General features: G+C 39.0%; 1 protein-coding gene across 3 annotated transcripts in view; it reads right to left on the bottom strand.

Annotated features, from left to right (window-relative positions):
- The window catches only part of POLA1 (DNA polymerase alpha 1, catalytic subunit), a 317,285-nt gene that overhangs the window by 167,468 nt on the left and 130,883 nt on the right, over positions 1-18,934 (bottom strand). For all 3 annotated transcript variants that reach the window (XM_075913285.1, XM_075913286.1, XM_075913287.1), the window contains exons 30-33: positions 18,535-18,667; positions 16,309-16,440; positions 11,275-11,449; positions 1,516-1,697 (exon numbers count right to left, since the gene is read on the bottom strand). In XM_075913285.1, coding sequence (XP_075769400.1) covers positions 1,516-1,697; positions 11,275-11,449; positions 16,309-16,440; positions 18,535-18,667 — 622 coding nt within the window. The remainder of the gene's footprint in view (positions 1-1,515; positions 1,698-11,274; positions 11,450-16,308; positions 16,441-18,534; positions 18,668-18,934) is intronic.

The following is an 18,934-nucleotide window of genomic DNA, read 5'->3' on the forward strand; positions in this document are numbered from 1 at the left end:
GGATGTACAGTCTTCCCATAAACAAAGATCATTTGGAGAACTTAACAAATCACTTGCTTCAGACTTTATTTTTATTCAACATTATTAGTTGATTGATAAACTAGTGAAATCTATAGTAAAATCAATTCCCCTGAAAAAGCCAGGCTTATCACTTTTATCAAGGACTCCACTATCAATATTGAAGCTATTGATCTTAGTGTTAGAATCTTTTATATAAGTATCAAATATGAAAATGTGCTATAAGAGTGTACATCATTAAGCAATCTTTTTTTGCTTCAGGCTCATTGAATAATTTTTAAAAGTACAAAAATAATATTAAAGATTTACACCACCTCATCCACTAAAGCCACAGACTGTACATTTGATTAAACTCTTCCAATGAAACATTATGCATATCTTCAAACATGTGAAATTGAGCTTTCAGATCCTGAAGACTGATTGTAAATAGCTAAAATTAAGTCAGTGACATTCTTATTGTAAAGAATACAACCATATAGGATGTATGTTTATAACAGTTTGTGAGGGATTTTTTTCCATGTTTTTCTGATCCAATGTGGCTAAAACCTCACCCACAATACTAAGCAATTCCAGGTGGAAGAGACTTTAGAGCTTGACATCAGCTCTTCTACAGTTAGCCCATCTGCAAGTCGTCAAGCCTCCATGCAATTAACTATCGTATTTACAGCTGTAATGAAACAAAAGTCAAGGATTTATAAAGCATTGCTGATCTGTGTCTGTCTTTTCCTCTTGCTTGCTTCAAAAGACTGCTTTGTTTTGATTTTAAAAAATGCAAAACATCTGCTGTTTGTCCAAATTAACTTAAAATAATTACTTTTAATTTAGATAACGGATTTATTTGCTTTAACTTTCAAGGTTTTCACTACCCTGTAGCCTGCTAATTTGCCAATGACTAGTACATGCATAACATCGCAGCAGAGTTAAATACCTGGCCCTATTTCAAGTTCTGAGCCAAGGTCAGAGATACATTTTTTGGCAGCACTCCTTGACAAGAATGCATCCCTCTGACTTTTTATGTCTGATATACAAAGACAGCAGGAAAGATAGCGCAGAAGTACCTTTTTGTCAAGAAGGGAAGTGGGATGTAAAGAGAAATATGCTGATTTTCAAAAACACTTTGTTCCAATTAACATGATTTAGGATAAGAAAATGTTATTGCTATAAGCAGGCTTCATTAAATAGAGAATTGCAAGTTACAAAGTTAAGATAAATATTAAATATAAAAAAATTACCCTAACTTCTATTTGTAAACCAAAGCAGATATATCATTTGGCTTCATTAATCTGACAAATGTTTCCAGAGTACAACGTGCCATGCTGAAATTTGTGAATGAAATAGGATTCAGCACTGAATCACTAAAGGTATCAACAACAGAACCAAAACTGTGTCTTTCCCCAGTCCAAATTCCAATGAACTGTATTTGAAAAGCCTCTTTTTATACAGGAAGCCTCCCCCGCCCCCAAATCGAACTATGAAAACAAAAGATCAAAAACTAACCGAACCATCAAAGACATTGTCATAAATGTTCTCTGTTCCACATTTCAGACAGGAAAACTTAAATCTTTCACAATCCCTATATTTCTCTTCATCAGTGAGCTGAGCTGGGCCACCAAGCAAGGCATCATTCTCTTCATCTTTATGGTAATGGTGATGAACTTTGAATTGAGAGGGATCCAGTCCTATTAATAAAAAATAAAAATTCTAAGACCAAAATAAGCAATTCAAGCTAGGCCAGTGTTTCTCCCTTAGGTTTCGTACAACAGTTTCAAAATGGGTCACATGATGTAAATTCAGAAAGTAAAAATCTAGCCTCAGGAAAAGATTGCTTTTAAAAAATACAAATACATTTTATATGTTTAACCTAAAATAAGATTCACGTAACATGAATAAATCACTTATCTTTTTATAAAAGATTGATTTATAAATAAAAGAAGCACTCTGCATTATCTATCATGGGAGTATGCAACAGAACATTTTGTTCCTGAGGAAACCACTCTTATAAGATGGTTTTATTGTTATTTTCTTTTTAAGTTACATTGAAAGTATTTCAATAAAATGTGCATCATTATTAAGAAACAGTCTTTAAATCAAAATGGGACCATTAAAACTGAAAACAGAGAATAAAATCCCCATTAAAGGAACACGGGGGCACTGCTATTACCAACTCCTCAAGTTCATATACAACTGCCAACTCTGATTTCAATGCAGTGGTCGATTTCATTTTGGCTCAGTGGTTAACAGCATGTAGGTTTCAATCTAATGCAGTGGTTAAAATTCAGGAGCAGCATTTAAAAAGGCAGCATTGGAGACAGAACCCAAGAATTTAAACAAATAAATATACAAAAGAAATCCTAATAATACTGACTCAATAAAAAGAAAGAATCCCCCCTCCCCCCACAAGTATGAAGTTCATTTTTCCAGCTATCTAAGTGTCAAAGTAAGGCTGGTAAATTTCACATTTCTTAACATATTTTTAGAAGCATGTTTAACCCTTACAAAAAGGCCAGTTATCTGAGCTGCAATTTTTGTAACCCAGGTAAATAATCTAGATAAATGTCCATCAAACATTATATTCTAATACAGATGTCTAACAAAATTTCAGGAACAACAGTATACATTATTATTAAAAAAGTCTCCTAAAACATTTCTGAAAAGGAGTATTTATAGAATAACCTGAAAGTTTAAGAAAATTAAGAAAGTAAGGAAGAAAACCATGTCATCTCAGATTATTTAAGTGTGAAATATAACAAGCAGCCATGATTTTAAGAAGTTTGAACACAATAAGCATCGAGCACCACTTCTTTATAAAATTCAAGCATTTGGTCTTACAAAGTGGAAAGACACACAATATACATAGACCTAAAGAACACACCCTGCCCAAAAAATTCAATTAAATTAAACTTGTATGTATAACACTATTTAACTGTATTATCACAGAATAAAAATGTTCTATAGCTAATTTTAATCATTATGCTTATTTTGACTTATAAACGGGTCAAATTTAAGCAAAAGAAAATCTGCATACGCCAGATGACAAAATGACAGTTTAATTTATTTAATTTCAATTTAAAAAGTATCCTAGATAAGCATTTTTAAAATTCTCTTTTTTAAAAAAACACAAAGACTATTAACTTCATACCAAATTAGATTTTTTTTCTTGGTATAGATTTATACAGGTCATTAGAAATAAAACAGAACAGAACTGCCAGACACTCCATGGTACACAGGGTCCCTTAAAGAGAGACAGCAAGTTTTTTAAAAAGTACATTCATGTGTACCCTTTGAAAAAGCCAAACGTCCCGCAAGACAAGTAGTAGATACGTTTTAAATAACATTTTCCTCCTCCTCAAATTATTCTTTGACTATCCAATTCTAAGAAGGAAAAACAAAAGGTGGGCTGAGATCTAAGGCAAAAATTATGAATGCATGGACACATGTACAATATTAACACTTTTTCTTTGTTGGAAATATAAAAATGGAGTAAAAGAAGTGATTGCTACTTTAATGTAGAAATAGTAGCACATTCTAATTTGAAATATATCTTTAATTCCCTCTCAAAAGATATTGCACTATGCTCAGATAATCCTTTTTACTAAATAAAAATTAAATAAGGGATATAATATTTTGCACTCAGAAAGTTTCCAGACTTTCGTAAAGCTCTGTGATTTTCCAGTATTCAGATTGTTAAAAGTGGTGGTAGCAGGGTAGGTAGAGAAACTTGGGTAAAAATTAAAACAAACAGGTAATCTACTTTTGAAAAAAAAAAAGGTATCGTCATCATTTGACTAGATATTTTGGTTGGGGAAAACAAAGGAAGAATTATGGGAATGATTCAGCAAAGTGTACTTTATTTAACCCCATATGAATGGTCTCTCAGAAATCAATGGTACTCATCAGGTGCTTTAAAACATGCCTAGATTGATTATCCTGATGAATTGGGTCCTATATTATCTATTATTTCCTTTCATGGATTGTTTCTTGGTTACTTAATCCATTTCAGAATATCAAGTTGCATGCTCCAGCACAAGACAGAATGCCTGATTTTGGAAACAAAACCACAGCATGGAATGTTTAAAGAATGGAAATACTGCTCCTCTTCCCTTTGTAATACTTTTTTTAAAAAAGAAGGCCCAAGAGTTATAAACAATAAACCCTGCCTTTGACTCTTATCTTTCCATGACATTGAGAAAACCATATGGGCTTGCTAATTATTTCAGATTTACTTTTATGCTGAACATTTTACTATCAGTAAAGGGTCTGCACAATAGGTTAGTTTGTTAACTTTAAAAAATGGAGGATGTATTCATGATTAAAAAAAAAATCTTCACAATTTAAGTAATGATGTAGATAAACCAAAGAGATTTATCTTTGTGTGACAGAAATACACCAGAAAAGAAAGATTTGGGGGTTGCCACTGAATTTTAATTCTTGTCTTAACACACTAAACAAATGACCAAGGTTATATTATTTTGGTTTGGTTACTAAAACAATTTGAAACTAAAACTTCTGTAGGTGACTTTTTGGGGGTGGCCATTTTCCTCCAAAGAGTATGATGGTGAGCATTAAAAAATGTCATAAAAAGTGTCAGTTTTTAGGGCAATGAGAGATAGAGTACTGATTTATGTAGACTACCTAAAATTAGTATTATCTTTTTAACAATGAGATTAGTCTTAAAAATCAACCTTTTTTGGAAGCTATGCAAACAGAAAGTTTATATACTTTTACCTTTGCTCATTAGAGGTTTTGTGAAACAAAAGGAAAATAGTATCTGGTGCTGCCACCTAGAGACTAAGGATGTGAATTTCTTTTAGAATCACGTCATGTAAGTGGCAATGTACATTAACATCCAACTACATACATATTGAAGATACAAAAAGATTCTGATTATCTAAACCCTCAATATCATGCACTGCAAATAAATCCCCTAACCAGAGACTTTTCTGTCACTATCTCTCCATTATACAAATACCCAAATTACCTTATCAGTGTTGCCTAAATTTAGATAATAGGGATCTTTCTATACTTCTAAGTTAAATGATTTGTTTTGACTGAATAGACATCCTAAAAGGAAAACCTATACACAATCGAAATCATGAAGTGATTAAACCTCTGTCAAAGAAAAATGAAAATATAAGTATTTTCACTATAAAAATGGCTAGTGATAGACCACAAATTCAGTCATCTAGTCCATTTCCATGCCAGCAGAAGTTTTTTTTAAATTTTTAATTTGGGTCTTTGAAAAGTGACTTGTTTTTTACCACCCAATAGAGTTAAATGCTAGGGAATGTTGTTGATAAAACGCTGCCAAAATAATGAAAATTCAGGAGTACGACAAAATCAGATTGAACATGTTTGTTCGTTCGTCTTAAAAAATGCAATAAGTATATAGATAAGTCTTGCAGAGCAACAGATGCTTTAAAAAAAATCTCTGCTATAAAAACATTACACACCAAAAATAAGTCGATCTTGAATTTATTGTGCCGCAAAAAGCAGTTCATGCATCTGAAAATAGAAGAATCTACCACGTGTTATACCATTTTACAAAATCCAGTCATCACACTTAGGAATGCCTATATAGAAACTATGAACTTCTGAGTACTATGGGTAGTGAGTATTTAAAAAAAAAACAAAAAACCCAGTCCTATAACTATAGGGCTAGCACAATGTTCTGAAAAGTATTTTTGGCTTTTGAAAACAAATGGAAAGAACTCAGGAATCACTCATCTTTCTTTGCCTCAGGATAACGTAAGATTAAGTTTTCAACTGCTCTACCCAGACCAGTTTTCTTCAAACTTGGGTTGTGAGGGCACCAGGGTAAGCTGCAGGTGGGCCCGTGCCGTTTTGTTTACACAACATATCCATAGTCATGGAGCCTTACAGCTCCCATTGGCTGCAGTTTGCCGTTTTCAGCTAACTGGAGCTGTAAAGCTCCAGGAAAGCAATAATCAGTGGAATTGGAAGTGCATATCAAGTAGGGTCCTATAGGGAACAGTTTTGAGGCCAATTCTGTTCAATATAAGAATATATTTACAGCTATACTGGGTCAGAACGAAGGTTCATATAGCCGGGTATCCTATCTTCTGACGGTGTCCAATGCCAGGGGCCCCAAAGGGAATGAACAAAACAGATACTCATCAAGTGATCCATCCCCAGTCACCTATTTCCAGCTTCTGACAAACAGAAGCTAGGGACACCATTCCTGCCCATCCTAGTTAATAGCCATTGATGGACCTATCCTCCATCATTGTTTCTAGTTCTTTTTTGACCCTTGTTAAAGTCCTGGTCTTCACAACCTCCTCTGGCAAGGAGTTCAAGAATCTTCATCATGGATTTAGATTAATGGTATAGAGCAGTGGTCCCCAATCTTTTTACACCCAAGATCGCTATTTAAATGTCAGGACAAGCCAAGTTCTACCCCATCCCTTCTCCAAGACCCCACCCCTTTCCACCCTCTCCAATCCCCTCCTCTCCATCACATGCTCTCCTCAGCCCATACTCACTCTCACTGGGTTGAGACAGGAGGTGCGGGCTCTGGGGTGGGAATGAGGGATTTGGGTGTGGGAAAGGGTGAGAGGTGCAGGACGAGGTGGAGAAGGGGATCCTGGCTCGGGGAGAAGGCTCCAGTCTGGAGAGTGCTGGGTCAGGTGGAGATTTAGGGTGCTGGAGCAAGCCACAGGTTTGTGGATGTGGGGGTGCAGGAGTTTCGGTTGGGGTATATGATGGGCTCTGGGAACAGGTTTGCAGTGTGTGGATGGTGCAGGAATGCTACAGCACAAGACTGGGGATGTGGGTGGTGCAGGAGTTTGAGGATGTGAGGGCAAGGGGCTCAGGTGTATGATGAGCTCAGGGGTGGGGTCTGTGGGATTGCAGGAGTATTATGATGCTGCAGCCAGATGCGAGCTTGGTCCCAGCTGGGGGCTTGTTGGCCAGGTTTCATTTTTAAATAAAATATTATGTCCAACACAAAATATTCCAGCACGGTCTTATTTATGGGAAGCGTTGAAAACCTGTTTTGTGTCAGGGACCACTGACCCACAGAAAAATCAGTTGGAGAGTGAGATGCAAAAACACCCGTCCAAAGCCCCCCAAGCCTCACTGATGTGGCCCCAACTGAGACCCCTTATTCTCCTGGCACTCCAGCCCATGGGAGAAGGGAAAAAGGGTAGGTAGGACTGAGGTTCAAGGCCTCAAGCCAGATTAACTCTTCTGGGTTCCAGGGTTAATGGAATTTGTGGGCCCCTCTACACTCTGAGGTGGAGCCAAAAGTGAGGGATCCAGTGTGCAAGACAGGGTTGCCAGTGAGTGGGATAGGGATGGGGGTGCAGAATCTGGGTGGAAAATAATGTACAGGAAAAAGCTAGGGGTAGGTCTCTGGCCAGGAAAGAGGAGAGGGGGCAGGGTGATGGTGGGAGTCTGGCCAGGAGGCAGGAGCAGGATGCTGGTGGGGGTCTGCCCAGTGAGGGCAGGGTGATGGTGGGGGTCTGGTCGGGGGGAAGGGCTAGGGTGATAGTGGGAGTCTGGCCACGGGCAGCTCGTTGGGGCAGCTGCCTCTCTTTGCTCCACCCCAGCTGGAGTGTGGCACAGCTTCCGGGGGCAGAATGCCATAGCCAACAGGCTGGGCAGCCGCTCCTCTTTGCTCCAGCACAGCTGGAGCGTGGAACAGCCTAGCTGGAGCAGAGAAGAGCAGCTGCCCAGCCAGATGGCCATGGCGTTCAGCCCACTAAGGCTGCATCACACTCCACGTGGGCTGGAGCAAAGAGGAGCAGCTGCCCAACCAGCTAGAGCACGGCGCAGCCTCAGCAGGCTGAACGCCATGGTCAACTGGCAGCCCCTCTTTGATCCAGCCCAGCAGGCTGAGGCATTCAGCCCTCCAACATTCCCCATCAGTTCCCATGAAGGGGAACTGAAGATCAACCTATGGAGACTCCAAGATCAACTGTGATCGACCGGTTGGTGACCATGGGTATAGAGAGTACACTAATAAAGTTTGTGGGCAATACCATGCTGGGAGAAGCTGCAAGTGCTTTAGAAGCTGGAATTCAAAATAATCTGGACAAACTGGAGATATGTTCTGAAGCAAACACATTGAAATTCAATAAAAACAAAGGCAAAGTTCCCCACTTAGGAATGAACAATCATTTGTACACATACAAAATGGGAAATTACTGTCTAGGAAGGAGTATGGCATAAAGTGATCTGGGGGTTATAATGAATGTCAAGCTAAATGAGTCAACAGTGTAACACTGTTGCCACCCGTCCCACCCCAAAAAAGCAAACATAATTTTGGGATGCATTAATGGGAGTGTTGCACACAAGACAGGAGAAGTAATTCTTCCACTCGACTCTGTGCTAATAATGCCTCAACTGCAGTACTGTGTATCTGGGCACCACATTTCAGGAAAGTCCATAGAAGAGCAACCAAATTAAAAAAGAAGACCCATGAGGATTTGTTCAGTTTGGAGAAAAAAACATGGGGGGCATTATAACAGTTTTAAAATATGTAAAAGTGCCTTATAAGAACGAGGGAGAAAAATTGTTCTTGACTTCTGCAGATAGGACAAGAAGCAATGGGCTTAAATTTCAGCAAGGGTGGGTTAAGTTGGAAAAACAGTCTAACTGACAGGGTTGTTAAGCACTGGAATACATTTCTTAGGGAGGCTGTGAAATTACCACCATTGGAGGTTTTTAAGAGCAGGTTAGACACCCCTCAGGAATAGTCTGGATAATATAGTCCTGCAGGAGACTGAACTAGATGACCTACTGAGGTCCCTATGATTCTATGACTCTGTAGTACCAGCTTGAAAGTTAATAGATAAAATGGTACAATCCAACTTCCTTTCAATCTTCTTAACATTCTATTATGGGAGGACAGATCCTTGTTATAATCTTTTAGCAAAAATATTAAGAGTTCCAACTTCCTCCAAGCCATAAAACTTCTTTACCACTGCTTCCATTTTTTCCTCCTAATCTGATAAAGAAGGTACCTCCTCCAAGGGAGCAAATGATTTTTTAGAGCACTCTTCAGTGAGGAAATTGATGCTGGTAAGAGAGCCCCAGATATCTCTCTTCGCATAAGGGAGCTCATAACTATTTACTTGACACACTTCATAGTTTACATAGGCCAAGCTTATTTCAAATATGAAGTGATCCTTGTATCTCTCCATTACTTCACACAAGCTCGTGTGCCATTCTCACATCCCCCATTTAAATCTTCCTTGAGAGAGGTTCTGGGTATTTCCCATTTCCTCACCTAGCAGAGTCTCACCATTTCCCCCTCCACGTATCAACAGACCACTGTGTACCTCATTGCCATTTCTGCTAATGTCCCCCTCTTCTCCCATAGCAGGGGCTCTTTGTACCATCTGTCACCCAATGAAGGTTCTGTGTACCTCCTGAACAAAAGAGTCATACATTTTCCATCCATGGTAGGAACTAAGGAAATCTTCATAACTCCCTTCCTATATTGGGGGGGCTGTGCCTCCCCTTCCTTTTTTCTCCATACGAGGACTCTCCAATCTTCCCTTCACAGAACTCCAGATGTATCCCATTCTTCCCCCTCCCCATGCCAGGGGCTGCGTGAATGCCAGGGGCTCCCATTCCTTTCTCTCCCCATTCTTCCAAACCCTGCCCCCCCCCCGCAATATTCTTCTTCTTTCTTTCTGGGAGAGATATATTATTCAGAGTGTCATGGACAGAGAGATAAGACAAGACCATTGCTTTCAATATGGACAGCTGCAGAGGTGCTCAGGGCTGTGGCTGCACTAACCAGCTGGAAGGGTCTTTGTAGGTCTCTTTTTCCAATTTCCTCCAAAAGCAACAGCTTTCTGCACACGGATGCCTGAAACGCTCCCTAATATTTTAGAATAGATTGGTAGAGGACTGCATGGATACAAAGTCTGTATCTACATCCAATCTGTGACCTCCAAAAATGGTCCACAGATTTGCAGGCTTTTAGTGATTGGATGCCATATTCCAAAGTTATCCTATTACATATTCAATAATAGACAGACAAAGAAATGCTGTTAAGTTGAAAGTAAGGCCTTCATAAGCTTGACAAATTAAAAAACTTTGGCAAGACAATAAAATGAAAAAAAAAATAAAGTATATACATAGTCATGTCATATTTTCTATAAAAGAGTTTAAAAATAAAACCTTTGTTGCAGAAAATTTACACGTAACTTGGTAAACTTTGAACTTTTCCTCTGGAAAGAGAGCTGTGACAGTGCCCCTTTCTGTGTGAATTAGGAAAAACTTTAAGAGATGTCAGAAAAAACAGTAAAGAAAAAGAAAGGTCTCCCAAGAAAAGCTCAGGCTCCTGCACCTCTCTTAGGCTAAGTGAAAACTGGTGAATCTGTGTGCATATGCAGCAGTAACTGTGTCTCTGTTGATTTTCCACCTGTCTGATACACAAGGGAGGAAGGATCCATTACTATGAATTACTAGAGCTGCCTAGTCTGTAACTTTAAGAACAACAAGTAATCCTGTGGCACGTCAGAGACTAACAAAAATATATAGAATCCATCAACGCATCTGATGAAGTGGATTTTACCACTGAAAGCTCATAGTTTTATATATTTTTGTTAGTCTCTAAGGTACCTTAGGACTACTCGTTGTTCCTAGGAAAAAGGTCTTCATTGCAACATTTCTGAGAAGATATACCTTTTCATTAGGCATTAAAGACAGCAACAAAACTGCAAGATTTCTAATAAAGTCAGATTTTACAGTCCTTATTCGTGAGCACTTACTGAGAAGTAACTCCACACAAGTCAACATGACTATTAATGTGACTAACAATACAACTAATCCACACTGCTGAGCTATCTAGTCCACACAAAGTATAAGAATACAACCATGTTGCACTGAAAGAGTAACTCCCACACCAGGTAGACAGACAAATGATAACTGAACAGTAAGCATGGATGCTGCAGCATCACAAGCAGCAATTTGGTTTAACTACAGAAATCCAACCATGCCCAGACCCATGGATTTTGAGTTTCGGTGGCTAGCCCAATTGCCATGAACGTGGCAATGACCACACTACTATTTTTAGCATGCTAGATTGAATCTGTCTACCCAGGCTGGGAGGTTCATTCCTAAATGCACTGTAGACATACCCTAACTACCACTCCCCTCCCCCAACACAGACTGACCTGAAGAACAGATTCCCTAATGTGATTCTACTAAGGACTAATGTGCATTAATTTTACTCACTCTTCCTCTTGATGCTTTCTGGATAAATGAGGTGTAGATACTTACCTAACCAAGTTGCAATGAGAACAGAGTCAATTCCATCTATGGGCTCACAAATTCGAGCCACCACAGGATGAATTTGTTGCGACAGATAGTACTGTGTATCAACAATAAGATTTTCTTGTTTTTTCAGTTGTTCTGGAGCATATGCTCTCTGGCTGGCACTCAGATTTGACCCATCCTAAGAAAGGGGACATACACAAAACAAACCAAGAGAAACAAATCAGTTATATGTGGGTTGGAGTTGGGGTTAGACTGTACAACATCATAAAACTAAGGGAATTTTTGGAAAAGAAAAAAAAGGACGTACAGTGGATTCCTTCCTTCAGTTATTTTATTTCATATCCGTACAAACTCAAGAAGTCTGAAGAAATCGGTTACACTTTTGTTGCTGACGTTAGCTAATGAATTCAGAACATAAATCCAGCTCATATTATTACAGTTTGTGTGTGCAAATAAGTAACAGTAGCCAGAGTAAACAATCCCATCTGTCAATTCAGAAATGCACAGTGAAAATATACTGTTACAATCAGCCCACTTAAAAGTATGTGGAGGGCAAACATTTTGGGATCACCTTATATTAAAACAACATTATCAGCTTATAGCAATTGTTAGAACTGCTTCCTAAGGGTTGTGGGATCTTGCCCATCAATTCCCTGAGGGAGTCGAAATCTGCTTTTCTGAAGTTCAGGGTCTGTATTTTGCTGCTCTCCTTTCTTCCTTTGGTCAGGAACCAGAACTTGACCATCTCATGATCACTGCTGCCCAGGTTGCCACCCACATCTACTTCCCCTACTAATTCCTCCCTTTTTGTGAGCAGCAGGTCAAGCTGGATGAGAGATACAATATGAAAGCAAGTGTTCCTTATAGTCTTGAGCACCAACCAATTGGTATGAAGGCTGGTTTCTTGGGTTGTCCATCTCCCCTAGTTGTGGAAGTACTGAACAGGGCTCCCCATCCCACCACTGATACGTCTCTACTGTTAAAATCACTGATGGAGCTAAGTGACAGAACGGAACACTTGCACTAACACGTCGGTTGATCCTCCATCAGGCTAAGTAGTTCCTCACTTGTAGAGAAACTGTCACCTTCTGTCCTGAGCCAAGCCTGGAAGCAGCAGAGAGATAGCCAAGCTTGATCAGTCACAACACTCCTGTGTGTCCCAGCAGCTGAACATACTTCCTTATTTTGATTCTTGAGGCACGCTGTGCATACGTTAAGAAGGGCTCCCCTGACCTGTCAGTACCAGGCATGTTTAGGTTACAAATCTGTCTAAAGGAAGATATGACCTGACTATCAATGAGTCCAATATGCCCATGCAAAATATACCCCCTGTATAAGGGCTAATGAATATTTTTGAGAGAGAGAGAGACAGAGAGAGAGAGACCTGTAGACCTAACTACTGAAACAGACCAAAGGCTCTCTGGTTGCAAAATATCACTACTTTATAGGAATGATCCTGGGGGTAGCCAGCATGAGATACAGGAAGACTAGGATCACTTCTTGACTGAAGTAAGCAGCCAAGACCTTTGAGAACACCCTGGGGACCAAGTAGATGCTGAAGGGAAACACTCACTAGTGAAAACAATCCTGGCCTATAGTGAAGGGTAAGTATTTTCTGAGAAATGGATGTATCATGATTTAGAAATAGGCATCTTGGCTGAAAACCAAACCCCTTTCTCTGGTGCAGGAATGAATTATGGCTGCCAGAGTCACTATCCTGAATTTTTGAGCCTTTATGAGTTAAAATCAGTCTCCATTCTCCATCCTTCTTTGGCAAAGGGAAATAAATTGAGTAACATCCCTTTCCTTTAGGAGGAGGAGGAGGAGGAACCAGCTCTATTGCTCCCATAAAGAGAGTTTACTTTTCTCAATAAAAACTCGTGAGAGGCATCCCTAAAAAGGGGAAAAGGAGGAAGGGGTGAAAGGAAGGGAATGATGTAAAATGGATTCTGACTCACCTATAATAATTAGGAACAAAAGGAAAATGAACAATAATATTTGTCCCTTTCTAGATGGAAATGATAGAACTGCCTTTTCTGCATTGGCAAATGCATTCATTATACATTCTTGTTTTGTATTTGGGAGAAAAGCCAGATATATTTATATCATATGGTGATGATATAACATTTAACCAATCCATCAGTAGCTAAGAAGGATGTCAAACAGCAGCTACTTTTTAAATCAGCAAGTCCAAATAATTTGCATCCGAGTTTTGGGGGTTTTTTTAAGCCAGCCTGTGAGGTGTCTGGATCAGTGGTTCTCAAACTATGGTTCAGGGCCACCTTCCAAGCTTGAGCTCCACAACCGTTCTTTCCCCATGTAGCTGCTCCAGCCTCACCTTCCCTCCCCACCCCGTGAGGTTGGAGCACCAGCATCGGCTTCCCGCTTGGGGATGAAGAAAAAGCTCACTGAGCAATCAGGCTTGCAGGAAAGAAGTGCTCCCCCTCCCCCATCAGGGGAAACAGCAGCGTGCAGGCTAATGGGAGCAGTGGGAGGCCGTGCCTGAGAGCAGCACAGGGTGTGAAGGCAAGTAAGTGCCCCCTCATCCCCAGACCCCAGCACCCACATGCCCCCATCAAGACCCCACACCTCCAGCCAGACATCTTATCCCCAGAATGCTCCTGCACCCTCCACCCGACCAGACACCATGCCCCCAGCCCGCTCCTTAACCCTCCCCCCGGCCAGACACCTTACCCCAGCCTGCTCCTGCATCTATCCTTGCTCCTGCACCCTCCCTCCTAGCTACACACTGCACCTTCCCCTTGCTCTTGCCTCTTGCCCCTGGCCAGACACCCTCCTCCCAGCCTGCTCCTGCACCCTACCTCCCATCCAGAGCTCACACCCTCACTCCCACCTGCACTCCATCTCCCATCCAGATCCTTCATCCCCATCCCTCTCGCTGACAGCCCTGTCCTGCACACTGAACCCCACCCCCCAGTTTTGTGCCAACCCCAGAGCGGGGGGATGAGTCCACAAAATCCACTACTCCTACTATCCCAGAAGAGTAAATCTGGCCTATGGGAAGCCCTGAACCTCAGTCCTCCCTGTCCCTTCCCCTCCCCTAATGGGGCTGGAATGCCAGAGGAGTGAAATATCTCAGTTGGTGGCACATCAGCACATTTGCTTTTCACTTGTTTGGTCCCCAACTGATTTTTCTGTGGGTCAGTGGCCCCTGACCCAAAAAAGGTTGCCGACCCCAGTCATAAATAAAGAAAACATGGGAACTATTTGTGTTGGACATAAATTAATATTTTACTTTATTTAAAATGAAGTTTGATAAACTAACATGAGAAAGTTAAAGCACTTAGTCTGTTTAATAATTTAAATAAATATTTCCTTTCTTACTGGTTCTCCCAAGCTGCAGCACAAGCAAAATTGCTCAGGTGAAATTATGCAATTAACAGCAAGTTTCTGTTAGCAATTGGTGGTCCAACAGAAAGGTCTGCATTGAGCCAGGTGGGCCATGTACCAAAATGTTTGAGAACCACTGATCTAAATGGTTAATTTTGATTTTCAATAAGTGATGAACACTAGAAAAAAATCCTTAGGACAGGAAGAAAGAAAATGTCATGTCAATAGTTAAAAAGGGTAAGCAGGATGACAAAGGTAACTACAGGCCTGTCAGCCTGACTTTGATCCCAGGCAAAACAATGGAAACACTGATTTGGGATTATAATAAAGAATTAAAGAACAGTAATATAATTAATGCCAATCAACACAGATTTACAGAAAATATGCTGTTTAATTTGGTATCTTTTTGGTTGAGATTACAGTTTTGGTTGATATAGTGTTAAGGTAACAGTGTTACTATAATATAGTTAGACTTTGGTATGGCATTTGGACTTAGGTCATATGACATCCTGATTAAGAAACCAGAACGATACATAAATTGACAAAAGCACATGTTACATGGATAAAAACTGGCTAATGGAGAGGTCCTTTGTATGTAATTTTACACAGGAAACCACCATTGTGCATGTATATTTCTCATGGGGTCTGCAGGAATGGTTCTTGGCCCAATTCCCCATGACAAAAAACCACCACTAATAAAGTCTTAAGATAATAGAAAGACTGGGGGAGCAGTACAAAATTAAGAGAACAGCTCACTAATACAAAATGCTCTGGATCACAAACTGAGAACATGAAAAGAATATTCCTTTCAATAGGGCCAACTTTAGAGTCACAGATGTAGAAACCAATATTGCAGACCATACTTACAGGATGAGGACTATTCTGGGAAGCAGTGATTCTGAAAAAGACTTAGAGTTATGGTGAAAACTCCTGTGTCTGTAAGATCTCAGTGAAACGCACTGGCCAAAAAACTAATATCTTTGCATGTATAAACAGAGGAATATCCAGGGTTATATTAATCTCTGAGTTCAGCACTGTTGCTACCACTACTGAATGCTATGTCCAGTCTTGGCATCTACATGTCAAGGACACTGAAAAAATCAGAGAGGATTCAGAGAAAAGGGAGAAGAATGAGTAAAAAACTGGACAACATGCTTTATAATGAAAACATTCAAGAGGCTTAATCTGTTTAGTCCACTAAAGAGAAGATATGGAGGGACTTGGCGGTTTTGTACGTTCCTACGCATAGAATGGAAATTTTATAGTTGAGAGCTCTTCAATCTTCAGTAGAAAAGGGTATACGAGATCAAACAAGTAGAAGTTGAAGCTAGACATTTAGTCTAGAAAGATTGTGGAAATTGTGAACAGTCTAGGTAATTAACCACTGGAACAGCTCATCTAGGATTATCCATTTTTTAAAATTTTTAAATCAAGAATGAATGATTTTCTAAAAGACTGCTCTGGTTCAAAATGGAATTACTGTCCTGACTTGGAGGCAAGTCTAGGTGATCAATGGTCCCTACTGGTCCTATACTACATAAATCTGTGTCAAATTTAGGGCATACATTACTTAACAGCTTTCTTTGAAAATAGAGTATAATGCCATTCAAAGGTCTGAGGGAGTTTTATTTTCACTCAAAAGTTCATGAACAGTATGAAGTCATAACCAAGACACTTTTTTTTTACCTGGCAGATAATGTAAGACACAGTATCTCCTGCTTTCACCTTTCGGCCTCCTTGAGAGTTTATCCACAAGGCAACATGAACATGTGGCAAGCTTTTTTTGTCAGGATAATCTTGAGGATCTTTTGTCAATGCCTAAGAGGTCAATGGAGAAACAAAATAAAGCATATTTGGAAATACCACAAATTAAATCCTGAACAAATCACTGAAGTTAAACACAAAGAGAAGATTATACAATAGTTGTCTTCATCCTTCTACTGCTCACAAAAAAAATTTGAAATAGGGCATTAATACTGAGCAAAAAAATTCAGAAATATGAATGCTTAAAAGACATATTTATCAGTCTTACATGATCCCTAATTATTACTATTTGAAAAAAAGCCTGGAATTTTATATATTATTTTCTGAAAATCTAATGTAGGAAAACCTTAACTGGAGCCACAATAAAAAAATAAAAATAAACCAGCACTATAAAAGGTAGAATAATTTAAAATTTGATTAAATTCAAGAATGAAATACTATGCACAGTTCAAGAATGCAGTGTGATTACATTTCCCCCAAAATCTGGAGTAATAAAGCACAATTCTAAAATATCTGACAGTTTTATTTATTTAACAAACTTTGTAACAGAAGTAGTAAAAGTTGACCAGGATTTCAATATTTCTATAGACATGACTCCTAGAATTTTAGAATAAATAATTTTTCCTCTACATTCCATAATTACTTTACTTGATTTTTTTCAAAATCTTTTGCCCCTTTCTCTACACCTACAACTTTACCAACATAATTTTTAAACTAATATTTATTTCAATGGCTATAAAACACAAGCGCATGGAGGACTTAACACAGGCGAGATCTCCATTAGAGTTCATTTTTAACAGAAAAGTGTCTAAAAGTGAACTGAAATGGTTGTAGTTATACTAGTCCTCAAGAAAAGACAGACAAGGTAGTAAATAGTGAACAGCAGTCAGTGAACTACAAAATAGTTGACTCCACAAGCACTGACATGAATGTTGTAATTTTCATTACTACTTAATTTACATTTTCTTGAGGACCAGAGAGTTGCCTAATAGAAAGGAGGCACTATCTATTGCAGCAAAGCTGGGAGAGATGAGAGTTTTCATAAGCCTCCACTGGGAAGAGAGAAGTTTTATTAACAAAGAAAGGAAAACAGATTAATTGATGGTTCCCAAAGTGGAAGGCAAAAAAAGAGCACCTTTCTGCAGCCCTCCTACAAGTAGAACATTTTGGCTCAAATTCAGGGACAAGTCTTAGAAGGGGCATCAGAATTAATTTCAGCTCTTGTATCTGTGCCTTAGAGCAGGAGAACCCAACAATTTGTACTGGGGTTCTGGACGTACTTTATAGTCAAAATAACTTTTTGATTCTTTTCCGCTGTACTCTTCAGCTTATGTTCCATGATTAAAATAATTACAATTAAGGCCTGGGAATCTGCTGTGGCAAAGAAAGTATATTCTATCATTCCACTCTTAGAGATGGCCTCACAGACCAAAAAACCAAAAACAAAAAAACAAACAAACCATATTTGTGACTCTAAAGAGGTGACACACACACTCATTTAGCAACATACTTCAGCAAATGCCTAACTTTAAACATGAGTAGTCTCACTGCCTTTCTTACTTAGATAGTAAACTCTTTAGGGCACAGACCATCTTTTTGTTGGATGTTTGTATAACACCTAACACAGTGGGGTTGTGGGCCATTGCTGAGGCTCCTAGGGAGTATGGCAGTTGAAATAATAACAGGATTACTCTCACGTTTCAAGTCTGGCATACTGCTTATGTCCTTTGCTGAACTGAGGCCAAGTGCTATTGCCAGGGCAAATGAAAGAAAAAAAAGTCAGACTGATAAACCTAAAATAAAGAATCACAGTAACAGTAGAAGAAGAATAGATCTATTCTCTTCTGACATAGCCCAATCAGAGAGGTGGTCTGGTATCAATATTTTCAGGAACCATAATTTTTTCCCCCAGGACTAGTTTTGGATCACTAATCACAAAGATGAACTAGAATCCCTAGTAATATCATAATAAATGCATAAAGAAATCATTAATGACCTTGCATCCCTTGCCCGAGTTTGGTAAAACAGAATGTAAACAAGATATATATGCTAACGCATCACTAACCACAAAAGGTTTTTGACAACACTTTTAGGGGGGAAAAAGAAACCTGAAAATCTTAGCAACAGCTGATTGATTGATATATTTACCTTGTTGATTTCAAATTGATTTATTGGGACTCTGCCATTTATCACATTTTCTCCAATTTCTATTAGCCGTCTTTGAATGTTTTCCACAATTGTGTCTCGAGACTGGTCAGAAAGAATCTGACCAATTACATAGCTGTAAAAAAGGAAAGACAGACAAAACTTTAAAATACAGAGGGTATTTCAAAACCCCATAGTAAATTTCTCTCCCCCTCTTTGTAACCTCTAAAAACTACCAAAAAAAATGGAGGCCAAAGTTTCTCTCTAAATTAACACTTTTCCCATGATCTCTCACATTTTAATTAAGATACTTCAAATTTGAATTATTTAATCTTGAAACTATTTTACATTATTGAGCCATTTCTAATGTATCCTCTTAGTGGGGTTTTCCATTTACCCCTCC

This window comes from Pelodiscus sinensis, chromosome 1, assembly GCF_049634645.1.
Source record: "Pelodiscus sinensis isolate JC-2024 chromosome 1, ASM4963464v1, whole genome shotgun sequence".
Taxonomy (NCBI): domain Eukaryota; kingdom Metazoa; phylum Chordata; order Testudines; family Trionychidae; genus Pelodiscus; species Pelodiscus sinensis.